General features: G+C 38.8%; 1 protein-coding gene across 3 annotated transcripts in view; it reads right to left on the minus strand.

Moving 5' to 3' along the window:
- Positions 1–3,935: 3,935 nt before the first annotated feature.
- SOCS6 (suppressor of cytokine signaling 6) overlaps positions 3,936–17,506 on the minus strand; it is a 42,854-nt gene continuing 29,283 nt past the window's right edge. For 2 of the 3 annotated variants that reach the window (XM_021093790.2, XM_084956500.1), the window contains one exon: positions 3,936–9,819. In XM_021093790.2, the coding sequence (XP_020949449.1) occupies positions 8,083–9,690 (1,608 nt within the window). In that variant the 5' untranslated portion in view covers positions 9,691–9,819 and the 3' untranslated portion in view covers positions 3,936–8,082. 3 annotated transcript variants of the gene reach the window in all.

Consider the following 17,506-nt stretch of genomic DNA (forward strand, 5'->3'; position numbering starts at 1 on the left):
GAAAGAGAAAGGGTGGAGTTCTTTGCTATAAAGTATAAAACCATGGCTCCCAGTAAAACAAGGCCCAATGAGTGTCTCAGGCAATCTGATCCAATTCATTAGCAAAGAAAAGAGAAGAATTAACACTTTCCTTATGCAACAAACATGTGGAGAAATCCTCCCAAGAGTTCAACTTCACCAAATCTTGTTCCGATATTAGTACACTAGGTAGATCTATGAAAACTCCACAAGGCCGTACAAGGGAAAGCAGTGGTCCCTTTCCTCAGCAGTAGAAGATAAAGCCCACACACATACACCACCAGTCAGGACCTCCCTAAATGTTTACCTGCTATTGCTTAGAATATTCTTTGTATAAGTGACAGAGTTGTCCCTAGAGGAGAAAATAGTATGTCATTCATTTGCTTATGTAACAGTTCTTTTCCCCAGCAATCACAGATATAAATGTCTTAATTAACAGAGAAGAAAGAAGAAAGAAGTATATTGTGTTGGATGAGAGCAAAGATTTTGAAGTCAGACAGTGTGAGTTTACATCTGGGCTCTTTGTAGCCTTGGGGAGGTTCCTCTCTGTGCCTTAGTTTCTTTTTTTATGATGCTAAGGAGCCTGCCTTGCATAGGGCTGTTTTAAGGAGGTGAAATGGATGCTAGGTATTACAGCAGTATACATATTAACACAAAGTGCTTCCTATTATTTTTAAAATGAATGATGTAAAATCCAGCTCTCTAGTTTCTGTTGATTCTACTAGCTAGATTCTGGGAGAACCCATTTATTGCAGAGAAATGAATTTTCCTGTGTTTAAAGATATCCATCTATTGTGTTTCTATACAAGTGTCACACCCCATAGCCACTGTTAGGCTCATAACTCTCAGGGCCAAATAATCCTCACCACTTGCCAGCCACAAGAAAATAATACTCAAGGACTACAGTGAGGAGAAAGGGGCTGTGGAAAAGGCATTAGGTGAACAGTTGGCTTCAGAATGACAGTTTTCATAGGGAGGACCAGAGATACGACCTCTTAAAGCTGTGAGAAATGGAAAGGGGCCAGAGGGGAGGCTATTACACAAGGGAAGAGAGATTCTCTTTAATGGGTCTCTAGGATGGAATTCCACATATTTGAGACCATTATACAACTTTACTTGAGACCCAGCCTGGTGTAATAAAACACTAGTGTCTGTTACACTCATAGAACAATGAGGGAGACCAGAAAAATCCAACTTCTTAAAAGAATCTGTGCTTCCTAGACCATCCTTGGTGTGGAGAAAACCCACAGCTCCCGATCAAAAAGAATCTTTCAATTTACCCTTATTTTTGCAAGTCAGTTACAAAGGACAGAATTTAATGACAAATGACCACCAGGCAAGGCAACTGGCCCTGTTCATAAACTGTAAAAATAATCTCTGCTCTGGCCAGCCTCTCCCTGGCTTCTACAATCTGGGGGAGACTTTCCCAAGAGTACCCTCCTCTAACTCTTCCAGAAGAGGTGGTGAGGCAGCCTGATATTAAGTAGGAAAAATGCAGTTTAAGACAAACTCCAGGGAGTTCCCATCATGGCACAGTGGAAACAAATCCGACTAGGAACCATGACAGGTTTGATCCCTGGCCTCAGCTCAGTGGGTTAAGGATCTGGTGTTGCCGTGAGCAGTGGTGTATGTAGGTTGTAGATGTGGCTTGGATCCTACGTTGCTGTGGCTGTGGCGTAGGCCAGCAACTGTAGCTCCAATTACACCCTTAGCCTGGGAACCTCCATATGCCAAGCGTGCAGCCCTAAAAGGCAAAAAAAAAAAAAAATCCAGTAGACTGTCCACAAAATTCATAGAAATGGATACTTAATGCAGATGCCACTCCTATTGGGTTCTTTGCAGTGTCAGGAGGCACTGGACTCTCGGGAGGAGGCTTTGGGAAGAGGGGATGGGAAAGGTGGGAACAAAGCAGTTGATGTAGAAACATCCACTAGCAAGACAAGTCATGCAAAAAAAGTAGGAAGAACTCCAGTTAATTTTACTTTTTCGGGCATGCCTGCCACATGTGGATGTTCCCAGGCTGGAACCCATGCCATCAAACCCATCAAACCCATGCCATAGCAGTGACAATGCCAGATCCTAAACCCAGTAGGCCACTAAGAAACTCCTCCCACCTGCCTTTTTTTTTAAATGAGTCAATTTTTTTTTTTTTTTTTTTTTCTTTTTAGGGCCATAGTTGCAGTACATGGAAGTTTTGGGCTAGGGGTTAAAACAGGGCCAAAGCTGAGGCCTACACCACAGCCACAGCAATTGCCAGATCTGAGCTGCAACTGACCTATGCCACAGTTTGTGGCAACGCTGGATCCTTAACCCACTGAGGGAGGCCAGGGATCAAACCCAAATCCTCCTGGATATTAGTTTGGTTCTTAACCCACTGAGACACAACAGGAATTCCCAAGTCATTTTTTTTCCGAAAGACATTTCAGAAGGTTAGGAAGCTCTTAAAACTGTAAATTGGAATATGAATAAGCTATAATTAAAGGAAACTTATAAATAATGACATTTAAATGAAACTAAAGATTTGAAATGAGGAGTTCCTGTCATGGCACAGCAGAAACAAATCTGACTAGGGAACACGATGGTTTCGGGTTTGATCCCTGGCCTTGCTCAGTGAGTTAAGGACCTGGTGTTGCCAAACTGTGGAATAGGTCACATTTGCAGCTCAGATCTGGCATTGCTGTGGCTGTGGCATAGGCCAGCGGCTACAGCTCTGATTAGACCCCTAGCCTGGGAATCTCCATATGCCAAGGGTTTGGCTCTCAAAAGACAAAAGGCTGAAAAAAAAAAAAAAAAAAAAGATTTGAAAGGAAAAAAAACTAGGCTGGAGGTTAATATAGCAGACAATAAGGACTAAACTCAAGTGAAAAAAAAGGTTGAAATATTTTTGATTCAGAAAACAGAAAGCCTAGTTTAAAAAAAATAAGTAAAAACTGTAAGGTTAAAAATAAAAATATTTTAAAACTGAGGTGGGAGTACAAGAAATTGGCTATTGTCAACATGATCAAGTAAGATGTTCTGCAGTTGATGCAGTGTGTGCATGTGCGCACACACTCGAGTTCACACCTGTGCATGCACGCTTGAACCCTCTCCCTCCCCAGGCCTGGCCTTTCTGAACCACAGCACAGGGGAACCAGCCTGGCCTCAACATGCTCCCTACTGCTCTCTCTTGTTGAATGAATAAAAATCTATCTGGATGGGGTATAACTTTTTAAAGTCTAGACTTCTACATAATTCTTGAGGCCTGATCATTCTTTCCTTAATTTCGCATTTTGTTAGCACCACCAACGAAGTCTGATATTAGAATAAATGTAGTTGATTGATACCAGCTCTAGAACATGTGGTTAGAAAGTGACATTATTTGGATTCTATGAAAGTCAAAACTAGTGATACATCCTGAACAAGGTCATTTTAAAATTTCTTTGTATTAGCTAAGATAAAAAAGACACAATGTGGTGTTTAAGAACTTTAAAATCATATAATGAAATTCAGTGGCTATCAAAAATCATTCTTGTCTACACAAGTATTTCTAAATGACTTCTACACAGAGCACCTTGATAATTCAGATCTATTTCTATGAAATTCTGTTAATACAGGATATGTCTTTTAAAATGTCACAATCCTAACATTTTCTCTTTGGCCCTAACATTCCTCTGGTGAGGTTTCATTACTGTGATAATTTTAATTAGTCTTTGTTTTGCAGATGTTCGAACTCAGAGGCTTTAGGATATTAGCAACATGCTGATTCCTAATTTGTCTGATGTCTCCTCTTAGTGACACCACTCCACTTTTCCCTTGTCACTAAAATTTGTTGGCCTCTACACTCCAGTCTCTGCCCAGTTTATGGGACATCCGATACTGTCTATACTAATTAAAATCAAACTCTGCACCTGGTTATTAAATAGACTACAAGGCAGATCTTGTGAATGGAATTTTTATTTACACATTGTATCTAGAAGCAGATACATAAATTCTTATACGATCAATTTCCAAAAATGTGCAAGAAATTACTATAATTTGTTTACAAACCAAAACACATATTAAAATCAATGGACTTTGGATAATTCATTCTGTGGTGTTCTCAGTACAAATGGTACACACCTGATTTGAAACATACAGAAAAAGTGTAAACTACAGCAATCTGGATTGCAAGTATTAATTCCATGGCACTCCAACAACTATAAAATTTCTTCAACCCAACATGTATACGTATTACAAAATTCTATAAGAATTTTTCATCATCTCTGGATGTAGAGTTTGGGTCACTTTTCAGAAACAGCAACTACACATTCGCCATGTTATGATTAATAAAAAGGATGTTTATAAAAAGTCCTCTTTACAGGATTAAAAAAGTATTAAATCAAATTTGTGATTACTAACGTACCAATACTTTAATTTAGAATTTTAAAGTCATTTACAGAACTGGCGATTGTTCCTTATTATAGAGTTTTCAACAAAACTATCTATTGCTGGTAGTGTGATTTCATTTTCGAATTAAGACTTCATATTTGATGAAAAGCCATGAAGATTTAAAATGTTACTTTGAATCATTTGTAAAGCAAATATCTCTCATATACAATGTGAAATGTACAATGTTCAAAATTGGCATTTCTGAAAGCATTGTTAAGAAAGATATTTAGACTGGCAGCACTAGCAGAGATACTGCATATAACCTAGGTAAGATTTCAGTGACTTTTATCCTGTTTCAGTAATACTGGCTCAAGAATGATCATGTATACACTTGTGTTTTATTTCTTATATGCAAATGATTTAGTCTTTTGGCACAAGATTTTCTTCAAGAGCAAGATGGTTGCCCAGTGTAGCTGATTTTCTTAAACTATTTTTAATTCTATGTTCATTTCCTGTGGTATTTTTTGACCTTTTAAAACTCTCAGATTACTGCACCAAATAGAGAACAGTTTTTTTCAAGAGATAATTTTTCTTTCTATGCTTTCTATGTACTTCCTATGCTTTGCTACTATTTATCAAAATGCGTAATGGTGTCCTAGTAAGCCTGGAAACAGCTCCCGATTTCTATCATGTTTCTGTGATGAGATATTTGATTTAGAAAAAAAACAACTTTGATGCAATTATTACGGCAAAAGAATACAGTTTTCTTGCCTTCAGCTCAGATTTTTAGAAGCACATACTTAAGAAATCACACACAGGTAGTATCCATGTTATCTAAGCCACCACTCAACAGAATCCAGAAACTTACCCAAACTGTATCTAGACTAAACTACAGGATGAAGATCTCTTTTTTTCCCCTTTCTGTTTTTAACCAGACTGTTTCCATTTCCTATAAAGCCAATCCTTCACATTATGTTGTGCTGCCTATGCCAAAAAGTTCTCTGAACAAAAGCAGACAATATTGTAATATTCCTTTGTTTGTCAATAACTTCTTGGCAGACTTTTATTTTTTATCAATATACTATCAGACTCTAGCTATTTGAAATGGGATTAGAATAGGGCATTATAAAGGATTTTATTTATGGATATACAAAAGCACATTAAAATGTGGCTTTGTGAATTAGAACAGTATCAAGACTTGCCCTCCATAAAGACACAAAATACAATTTCAAGAACACTTAGATGGAAATCAGAATGATCTTAACTTGGAACCAAATGGCTAGATCTTAAACACATGGTCTCATGAGGAAAGCGTGGGGAACAGACTACGCCCACATAAGACAGGGTTCAGGGCAGTCCAAAGACCTCTGTGCACCATGATCTCACAAAGAGTACATGTAAATGCTTCTAGAAACATGGAGAAGCCATCTCAACATTTATTATTAATACACAGTGACTCTGTGACAATACCTGCCATCTAATATAGATGCACAGGGACTTTTAACTCACCCTAGATATATTTTAAATTGTTTAAAAATAAATAGTTTTGCAAAAAAATAGTTTAAATGTCTTGCATTAATTTGATAACAAGTTTACAACTCTGTTAATAGTTCTTAATCCAAATAGCTTATAATGAACATTTAAATTATATTATTACAGTATACTCCATATTCCATCTTATTAGGTGAAAACATCAGAAAAAGAAAGAGGAGTCTTAGTAACAAGGTACAATCAATATTCCACCAAAATTAAGTACCTTTTCCCCTTTAAGTCAAAATACCATAACACAGATATCACGGCATTGTGCCTTTTCTTGGTAACTCTCAGTTCTGACTCTAAAAAACAAATAGAAAAAAAAAAAAATGGGGATACTGATATGTTTGAATTAACAAAGCTATTAAATTTGACCTAAGATCTTTACTCTTGTTTTTAAATGGGGGTCAGAGATAGGAAAACTGAGGAACAAAGAAAGAGATGTCTACATTACATGTTTCATCTGAGAGGGAAACATATTTCTTTTAAAGTTATATAGCTAGAAACATCTTCTGGATGGGGCAATTCCAAAACACTAAAGAATCATACAATGAATAAACACTGCATTTCAAAATAACTAAAAAGTATTGGAGATGACACATTCCCCCCCTCAAAGGATTGAATCAAGTCCTTTGATGCCACTTTACTTAAGACTTAGTGAAATGAAAAAGAAACAAATAGAAAATCTATTTTTAGGGGAGTTCCTGACGAGGCTCAGTGGTTAACAAACCCGACTAGTATCAATGAGGACATGGGTACAATCCCTGACCTCGATCAGCGGGTTAAGGATTTGGCGTTGCCATGAGTTGTGGTGTAGGTTGCAGACATGGCTGGGATCCAGCATTCCTGTGGCTGTGGTGTAGGCCAGTGGCTACTGCTCTGATTCAACCCCTGCCTGGGAACCTCCACAAGTTCAGCCCTAAAAAAAGACAAAAAAAAAAGGAAAAAAAAGAAAACCTATTTTTAAATGGCAGTATATATGGCAGGCAAACACTTACATGTACTTGATACAGCTTTAATATTTTTCTTACATGGTGCTCCACAATTTTTCAACTAAAATCATTGGGTTTTTTTGGTTTTGGTTTTGTTTTGGTGGGGGGAAGGAAGGGTCAAATCTAGCACATCTTAATAGCGACTACATAAAAAAAATATATAAACCCAACTTTAAAACAGTGTTTTCTTTCTATTTAAACTTTAATGTTGAGAGAATCTAGTCCATTTTATGGAAATTTCTACATCAAATTCACCCAAGAAAATGTTGACTAAGCTAAAGAAATCACAGATAAAACATTTTACCAAAGGTAAGAATAGATAACACAAAAATTCCTTATCACAGGAAGCTATGATCATCTAGTATTTCTTTAATAATAATAATAGTTCTAGTTCCATAGATCTTTATATGTTATGCCAATTTGTACCAGAGTTTAATGACAGAAAAGGCAACGATTTCTAAGTTGGTGGTATATATTTCTTTACAATTTTTTAATGTAAGGCCATTTATTAAAACAGACAAACCACAAGATAAAAATGAAGGCAACAGAAAAATTCAACTTCTCACAACCAAAAATAACAGCACAACCTTAAAAATAATTTAGAAATGAGTGTTGTAAAAGATATGTTGCAGTTCTGCATTCCATTACCCAAGGTCATGTCAGTTCATAATTCTAAATAAATCTTTCAATAGCATGAAATTAAAAATCATTTTCAGTGTAGGTGTAAATTCTGTGATTTATCATACGGCAATGTTTACTCAACACTATTTTTGAAAATGGGCCACTGAAAGAGATACAACAATGTTCACTGTATAAGTTTCATTCACCTTTACTTAGGGTTGAATACACATGAAATGTGCTTTTTAATGCATAAAAATCACAGTGGATAGCAGCAAAGGACTGGGGGTGGGTGGGTAAGGAGAATCTGATCATTCACATTGATTATTCTGCACATTGATGAAAGATAATTCACACTTCTGAAACCTCAAGACTTCCTTTCTTAAAGAACCAAAATAAACCCAAGACACCTTGTGGACACTTCCCCACCCCTAAAGAACTGATTACTCTTTCACACATACAACTGAAATAGTATGGCAGCAAAAGATTTTGATAGCAATGAGAAGTCTGTAAACTGTATTTCAATCTCTTTTTCTTACTCCCAAAGTGCAAGATGCAGGGTTCCCATCATCTTTCAGTAGTGCTTCTCCTGTAAATAATCCTTCATTTTGTTTGGCAAAGGCAGTTTCTGGATCAGGTCTATTCTGGTGTACTGACGTATAACAAAACGACACAGGTACTGCAGGGAGCGCACCTGCATGAACCGCGACACGGGGTTGGTCAGTCTCACTGGGTATGTTGCAGAGCCAGGCAACCGAGACCTTGAATAACAAAAGGCCCCATTTTCAGAGTCCCTGATTGAGTGTTCAATTAGGTCCACTATCGACGTGTGTCCTTCCACATCCGGTTGTTCATAAAAGCTAAACCTACCATTTGAATGTTCAATTCTAGTGTGAAGGGTTTTGCCATGGGAGCGAAAGCTCAAGCTTAAAAGGTAACGGTCATCAGAACTGTCCCGAACAAGAAAAGAACCGTCTGGCACATTTGCCAGCTTCCCTTCCGCCTCCCAGCGTGTGATTGGTCCCCAGTACCATCCTTGTTTTGCAAGTTTTTTCAGCTCCTCTGTAAGGCTTGTCACAACCATGGGGCCACTACTCTGCACTGAGTCATAAACTCTTGCAACCCCAGGAGCAGAGTTAGGATCGAAATTCAAGTGACAGCGCACACTCTCGGCCACGTGGGCGTCTGTGCCCGCGAGCCCGCCAAAATTCCTTTGGATCTGATTTGTCTGCAGGGGAGGTAGCAATGGTGAGAGTGGAGGGACGTCATCGTGACTCGCTCTCGGGCTCTGCAACACGACTCCCGTGGTGCCGATCAGCAAGCCATTCACCGACTGGTCCACAAAGATCTCCGGGGCCACAACCAGGTCCTGGTCTACCTGATTCTCATCCTCGGGGAAGGAGCCCCCTCCCGCCGGCGGGGGCAGGGCGGAGACCTCCATGGGGGAGGAGCTGTCCAGACAATAGCTGCGCGGTCCTTCCAGAGGGTACATGCCCTCCTCCAAAGGCACAGTGTACTGAATGTAGTCCTGAGGCACGAGTCCGATAACGACAGGCACATGTTCGTCCAGGTGGAGACGCAGGTCCCCATCCTGAGACTCGGAACTCTTGAGCGAGTTCGTCTGTTCTTGGCACGCGGTGTCGGCCTGGAGGTCATGGAAGTCCTTGCGCACGCCGTTCAAGGCTGGGCCGGGGCTGGATGCATGGACCAGGGCCTTGACCCTCACCTCCATCTTGATGCATGTCTCCTCCGAGGCAGTGGGGCGCAGCGGCCAGGGCGTGGGGCTGTAGTGGTGGCTGCGCAGCGAGGTGGACCTCATGGGCCTCTGCGCCCTCACATCTTTGAAGACCAGGGGCGCCGAGGCAGAGGAAAAGGTGTCCTCGTCCGCAGAGCCCCCGGAGGGCCCGCCACCCTTGCCCTTCTGCTTCTGTTTCGCAGAAAGTCGTCTTTTTAGCGTACCCATTAGGCTTTCGCTTTTTGATCTATTCTTTCCACCTTTTTCATCTTCACTGTTGATGTCACAGCTGGCCATATCCTTCCCATAGCAGCTACCGAATAAGGAATCCTCTTTTCCGAAGTCACCGGCTAGAGATGGCTGTTGTACTACCATGAAATCCGTTTCTTCTTTACTTTTACTCAGGTTGAAAGATTTCCGGAAGGTTTTAAGACTGATTTTCTTCATTCTGACTAGTTTTGTAATCCACGGGGATCAATTTCTCTCTGGAATATTATCCTCAGACATCTGGGGAGGCTGCACACAATGCTGCATCTGTGTATTTTTCCAGCTTCATTTTCCCTTTGAAGCCATTTTCTAAAGAAATAAAATAAAACAATATTTTTTAAACAGTTCACATTAAAAAATATTTCCACAAAAAAGTTGTATTTTATACAGTGTTAATCCTTTAGCTTCTGAACAAGGACAGCAAAGTATGTTTGTAAGAAGGTAAGTTCTGCCAGGACAGGGATTTTCTTCCATTTCAAAGAGCACAGATCACTGCCTACTACGTAACCACCATTCAACAAATGTTTGATGATGCCTAAAGAACAAATGCTAATCTACCTCTTTTTGCACCTTCCTTTGGTTTCATTCTAATGATGGGTCAGTGCTCTTGTCCTTCCTAACACAGCTATGACAAAGCCACACATCCTCTCACACTGACTCTCAGCTCCTGGCCTCTGCCAGCCATCAGCCTGTGTCCACAAATGGCCAACACCCAACAAAGAAGGTACCACCTCCATAAAAGCCTGATTCTTCAACAACCTATACATATTTTTAAATATTTAAACATCTATAAAAATGAAAGGAATTCCGTAACTTGTGATCAATTATCTGATCTGAGAGAAGCCTAGAAATGTTCTTCTACACCGGTGAGTTCAGTGAGAACAGGGCCCATCTGCCTTCAGGTTTCCAGTGAAGCTGAGAGAGCAGAGGGGTACTTGTAGTCTGAACGCTCTCCCCTCCAAAGAACACCCATTAATAAGACCAGTGTGTACCTATTTGGAAGAAGATTATGAAATATATTTCCAGAATTATTATTTTTCCTTTTATAAAAAAATTTCCCACATCAATTTTTACTTCTATATCCAGAAATATATTTTCTAAACTTATTTTTTTGTATACTATTCCATCACTGAAATAAGATTTTAATTCTGTAAAGACCTTCTATAGGTCATTTGCAAAGATAAAAATTTGGCCCCATAAGGTCATATTAATTGATCACAGTAATACTGCTTTGTAAGGACACTGCTATTTAAACTACATACACATGTTTTATTTCCTCTATGGCCATGTTGTACTGTGTCTGCAGTCATCGCAGTGTAATGGCATAACAAGATGATTAGTTTGACCTTGAGCAAAATCCTAATAAAACTAAGAGCAAGATTCTGGTCTCCCCACCTATCCATTTAGCACTACTCAGTTTTTTGTCGAAGACCACAACCCTAACCTTGATGACATGCCCCAATTCACTATACATTTATTAAGCCCCTACTACATACCCACCACTATGTCCTAATATGCAAGTTAATAAATTACTTATGGTCTTAAAATCCAGCAGGAGAGATCTATGAATGGGTAAATTGTAATACAAACCCATTAATAATACAGCAATAATAACATGGTAGGAGTTGAGAAGAGAGAGACGTTACAAATGTTTACTTCAGTTTAGATAGGATTTGGTTACTGTGCAAATAAAACATGCATGATGTCATTTCTAGTAATAAACCACTCAGATCAGACAACCTGTCTAGGGATCAGCAATATCATCTCTATAATGGAAGGAGCAATTTTAGAAAGCTGGTCATATACTATATTTTTTAAGCACGTTGTGAAATACAAAAGAGTATAACTATCTACAGCACCTGTTAGCTTTAAGCATTATATAAAGATGTATATTAGATGACTCACTATCCAAGTACTATTATCTGTTGCCCAAGCATAAAGATGTAACCTTTAGGCTAAGTTATTAATATATACAATTTGCTTGACAAAATATGACCACTCATAAACATGAGATAGATAATATAATGACAATACATTTTAGCTGGCAAGTCACTCCTTCTGAATAGACAGTAAAGGCTTTGTACTCAAGCAAGACAGATACCAATATTTAATCTTTTTTGACAAAAATAAGAAGCCATGTGAGTTCATGCTGTGGCTCAGCGGGTTACGAACCCAACTAGTATCCATAAGGATGCAGGTTTGATCCCTGGCCCAGCTCAGTGGGTTAAGGATCTGGCGTTGCCATGTGCTATGATGTAGGTTGCAGATGGATTTGGCATTGCTATGGCTGTCGTATAGGCTAGCAGTTGCAGCTCTGATTGGACTGCCTAGCCTGGGAATTTCCATATGCCGCAGGTGTGGCCCTAAAAAAAAAAGAAATACAAATTCATGCACTGTGGCTGCAACAGATACATTTGTAAATGTAAAATTATCATGAAATGGAATTTAGATATTTTGTTGATATTATGATTATGATTATGAATTACTATCTGCCATTAGAAAGTAGCTGATATAAAATGTAAGTAAAGGAAAATAATCTGTTCACCTGGGAATAAAAATTTGTTTAAATTATGTCGAAATCTTAAAAGGTCAACAAGTAAGAAAAAAATAAGTGGAAACAGTAGGAGACAAAATCTTGCATCACAGAAATAAACAGTAAGTAAAAATGAACAAGTGGCTTTCTGGTAAAATTCAACATGATGTGTTTATATCATGTGAGCTCAATCTATGGGCCTTGTAGATAAGGTAACCCCAGACCCCAAGTGGCTCATCCTGAAGCTGTCAACCAAGGACTCCACCCTAACTTGCCACACGTTGTATTTACACATTTCCTATAGAAAAATTTAAGGCAAAAATATCTTCATGAAAATCTGAACATTACATCTTCATATTCCTACATGATAATATGAAGTTATTTAAATGCTTCAAACACAGATACAAATTCTACTGCAACTAATAAAATAATATAAAGTAATTTTTAATATTAAAAATGTGTACATGGTGGGTATATTTGTACAAATTTTTGTAAATAAAAAAACCATCGCATGGAGTTCCCATCATGGCTCAGTGGTTAACGAATCCAACTAGGAACCATGAGGTTGATCCCTGGCCTCGCTCAGTGGGTCAAGGATCAGGCATTGCTGTAAGCTGTGGTGTGGGTCGCAGACACAGCTTGGATTCCGTGTTGCTGTGGCTCTAGCGTAGGCCAGCTAGATCCAAGCCTGGAAGCCTCCAATGCCATGGGTGCAGCGCTAGAAAAGACAAAAAAAAAAAAAAAAAAAAAAACTTAAAAAAAAAAAAAAGAAACACTATTACACATGGAAGCCAACCCATGAATATATGGCATCCTGACACATGACAGAGGGCAAACCCATGGGAAAAGGACACTACTACTACTTCATTGAAAATTTAAGTTTAGTTAGAATGAAATATAAATATCTTTAAAACCTTCTAAAGTAGGTGGGAGATGGGATTAAGATGGTGGAATAGAAGGACTGGAGCTCAACTTCTCTAAAAACAACAAAATTTACAACTAAATGCTGAGCAATCTTCAACCAAATGGACAGGAAACTTTCAAAAAGATATCCTACTCCAAAAGACAAAGAGGAGGCCACATCAAGAGGTATGAGGGGCGATTACACGGTATCAGCAACCCCATACCTCCAGGGTGGGAAGCCCCACAGACTAGAAACTAACTGGTTCACAGAGACTCACCTACAAGAGTAAGAGTTCTGAGCCCCACATCAAACTCCCACGTGTGAGGATCTGGCACTGGGAGAAAGAGCCCCCAGAGCACCTGGCATTGAAGGCCAGCAGGGCCTGTGCACAAGAGCTCCACAGGACTAGGGGAAACAGAGACCCCATTCTTAAAAAGAACACACAGACTTTCACGTGCACTGGGTCCCAGGGCAAAGCAAAGTCTCCATAGGAATCTGGGTCAAACCTGACTGCAGTTCTTGGAGGACATCCTGGGAAAACCGGAGTGAATGTGGCTTGTTGTAAGGGAGGGGACATTGAAAACAAAGCTCTTGGGAATATTCAGCAGCCATGCCTTTCTCTGGAGGTGGCCATTTTGGGAAAATCTGGCCCCACCCATCAACGCTGAGAAGCCCCAGGGCAAACAACAACCCAGGCGGGATCACAGCCCCACCCCTCAGTAAACAGGCTACCTAAAGACCCCTGAGGCACACAGCTGCCTCTAATCCATCCAGAGACTAAGCCCCACCCACCAGAGGGATAGGAATCAGCTCCACCTACCAGTGGGCAAGCATCAGTCCCTCCCAACAGGAAGCCTACAGCAAGCCACAGGGGGGCAGACATCAGAAGTAAGAGAGGCTACAACTCTATTTATTATCTGTAAGAAGGTCACCACACCAAAAACCTATAAAAATGAAAAGACAGAGAATTATAACTCAGATGAGGGAGAAAGGAAAAACCCCAGAAAAACAGCTAAGCAAGGAGGAGATTCTCAGCCTCCAGGAGAAAGACTTTAGATTGTTGATGCTGAAGATGATGCAAGACATTGGAAATAAACTGGAGGCAAAGATGGATAATTTACAGGCAACACTGAGCAAAGAGATACAAGATGTAAAACTTAAGCAAGATGAGATGCCAAATACAATAACTGAAATAAAAAATTCACTAGAAGCAGCTAACAGCAGAATACAGGAGGCAGAAGAACGCATAAGTGAGGTGGAGGACAGATTAGTGGAAATTACAGATGCAGAACACAAAAGAGAAAAAAGATTGAAAACAAATGAAAAGAGTCTCAGAGAACTCTGGGACAATGTTAAACGCACCAACATCCGTATTATAGGGGTGCCAGAAGGAGAAGAGAGAGAGAAAGGGAGAGAAAAAATATTCAAAGAGATAATAGCCAAAAACTTCCCTAACATGGGAAAAGAACCACTCACTCCAATCCAGGAAGCACAATGAGTACCACATAAAATAAACCCAAGGAGGAATACACCAAGACACATATTAATCAAACTGACCAAAATTAAAGACCAAGAGAAAATCCTGAAAGCACCTAGGGAAAAGAAGTAACATACAAGGGAACCCCAATAAAGTTATTGGCAGATTTTTCAGCAGAAACCCTACAGGCCAGAAGAGAGTGGCATGATATACTTAATGTGATGAAAGGAAAAAACCTCCAGCCAAGATTACTCTACCCAGCAAGGCTCATTCAGATTTGAAGGAGGAATCAAAAGCTTCACAGATAAGCAAAAGTTAAGACAATTCAGCAACACTAAACCAGCTTTACTACAAATACCAAAGGAACTTCTCTAGGCAGAAAAGAAAAGGCCTCAACCAGAAACACAAATACCACAATGACAAGGCTCACCAGTAAAGGTATATATACAGTAAAGATACGAAATCATCCATGAACAATTGTGCCACCAAAATCAGAAATCATGAGAAGAGGTGGGTACAAATGCAGGACACTGGAGATGCACTTGCAATTAAGAGATCAACAACTTCAATTTCATATATATATACATAGACTCATATCAAAACTTCAGAATGACTGCAAACCAAAAATCTACAATCTATCAATTGTAGATTGAGTTGAAAAATCAACTCAAATACAACACTAAAGATAATCATCAAACCACAAGAGTAGAACAGAACAAGAGAAGAAAGGAAGAAAATAGAGCAACAAAAAACAAATCCAAAGCAATTAAAAAAATGGCAATAAAAACATACATATCAATTATTACCTTAAATATTAATGGACTAAACTCCACAACCAAAAGACATAGACTGGCTGAATGGATACAAAAACAAGACCCATATATATGCTGTCTTCAAGAGACCCACTTCACTTCTAGGGACACATACAAATTGAAAGTGAGAGGATGGAAGAAAATATTCCATGCAAACGGGAATCAAAAGAAAGCTGGAGTAGCAATACTCATATCAGACAAAACAGACTTTAAAATGAAGAATATTTTAAGGGACAAGGAAGGGCATTACATAATGATCAAAGAATCAATCCAAGAAGATATAACAATTTTAAACATCTACACGCCCAACATAGGTTCACCACAGTATATAAGGCAACTGCTGACAACCTTACAAGGACAAATCGACAATAACACAATCATAGTTGGGGACTTTAACACCCCACTTACAGCAATGGACAGATCATCCAGACAGAAAATCAATAAGGAAACACAGGCCCTGAATGAAGCACTAGACCAGCTGGACTTAATAGATACTTATAGGACATTCCATCCAAAAGCAACAGAATACACATTCTTCTCAAGTGTACATGGAACATTCTCTACGATTGATCACATCCTGGGCTACAAATCAAACCTCAGTAACTTTAAGAAAATTGAAATTACATCAAGCATCTTTTCCAACCAAAATGCTATATGACCAGAAACCAACAAGAAAAAAACTGCAAAAAATACAAACACGTGGCAACTCAACAACATGCTACTAAACAATCAATGGATCACTGAAGAAATCAAAGAGGAAATAAAAAGGTACCTAGAAGCAAATGACAACAAAGACAGGACATTCCAAAACCTATGGGATGCAGCAATAGCCGTTCTAAGAGGAAAGTTTATAGCAATACAAGCCCACTTCAGGAAACAAGAAAAAGCTCAAATAAACAAGCTAACTTTACATCTAAAGCAGACAGAGAGAGAAGAACAGACAACACTTAAAGTTAGTAGAAAGAAATCATAAAGATCAGAAGAAATCAATGAAATAGAAAAAAAGAAAACCGTAGAAATGATCAATGAAACAAAAAGCTAGTTCTTTGAAAAGATCAACAAAATTGATAAACCCTTAACCAAACTTATCAAGAAAAGAGAGGACTCAAATCAATAAAATTAGAAATGAAAAAGGAGAAATAACAACGGACACCACAGAAATACAAAGGATCATAAGAGACTACTATATGCAACTATATGCCAATAAAACGGACAACCTAGAAGAAATGGACAAATTCTTAGAAAGGTACAATCTTCCGAGACTAAACCAAGATGAAATAGAAAAGATCAACAGACCAATCACAAGAACTGAAATTTAAACTGGGATTAAAAAACTTCCAACAAACAAAAGTCCAGGACCACATGGCGTCACAGGTGAATTCTATCAAACATTTAGAGAAGAGCTAACACCTATCCTTCTGAAACTATTCCAAAAAATTACAGAGGAAGAGATACTACCAAACTAATTCTATAAGGCCACCATCACCTTGATACCAAAACCAGACAAAGACACCAAAAAAAAAAAAAAAGAAAAAAAAAGAAAGAAAGAAAACTACAGGCCAATTTCACTGATGAACATCAATGCAAAAATCCTCAAAAAAATACCAGCAAACCACATCCAACAATACATTAAAAGGATTGTACATCATGATCAAGTGGGTTATACCAAGGATGCAAGGATTCTTCAATATCTGCAAATCATTAGTGTGATACACCACATTAACAAACTGAAGAGTAAAAACCATATGATCCTCTCAATAGATGCAGAAAAAACCTTTGACAAAATCCAACACCCATTTCTGATAAAAACCCTTCAGAAAGTGGGCATAGAGGGAACCTACCTCAACATAATAAAGGCCATATATGACAAAACCACAGCGAACATCATTCTCAATGGGGAAAAGCTGAAAGAATTCCCACTGAAATCAGGAACAAGACAAGGATGTCCGCTCTCACCACTACTATTCAACATAGTTTTGGAAGTCCTAGCCACAGCAATCAGAGAAGTAAAAGAGATAAAAGGAATCAAAATTGGAAAGGAAGAAGTAAAACTATCCCTATTTGCAAAATGACATGATACTATACCTAGAGAATCCTAAAGACTCTACCAGAAAACTGTTAGAGCTCATCCATGAATCTGGCAAAGTCACAGGATACAAAATTAGTACACAGAAATCGACATCATTTCTATATACCAACAATGAAAGATCAGAAAGAGAAATTAAGGTAGCAATCCCGTTCACCATCACATCCAATAGAATAAAATACCT

The sequence above is a fragment of the Sus scrofa genome, chromosome 1, assembly GCF_054392235.1.
Source record: "Sus scrofa isolate SSC_HxYL_T2T_F1_AM1 chromosome 1, Sscrofa_HxYL_maternal_Yorkshire_Landrace_v2.0, whole genome shotgun sequence".
NCBI lineage: Eukaryota > Metazoa > Chordata > Mammalia > Artiodactyla > Suidae > Sus > Sus scrofa.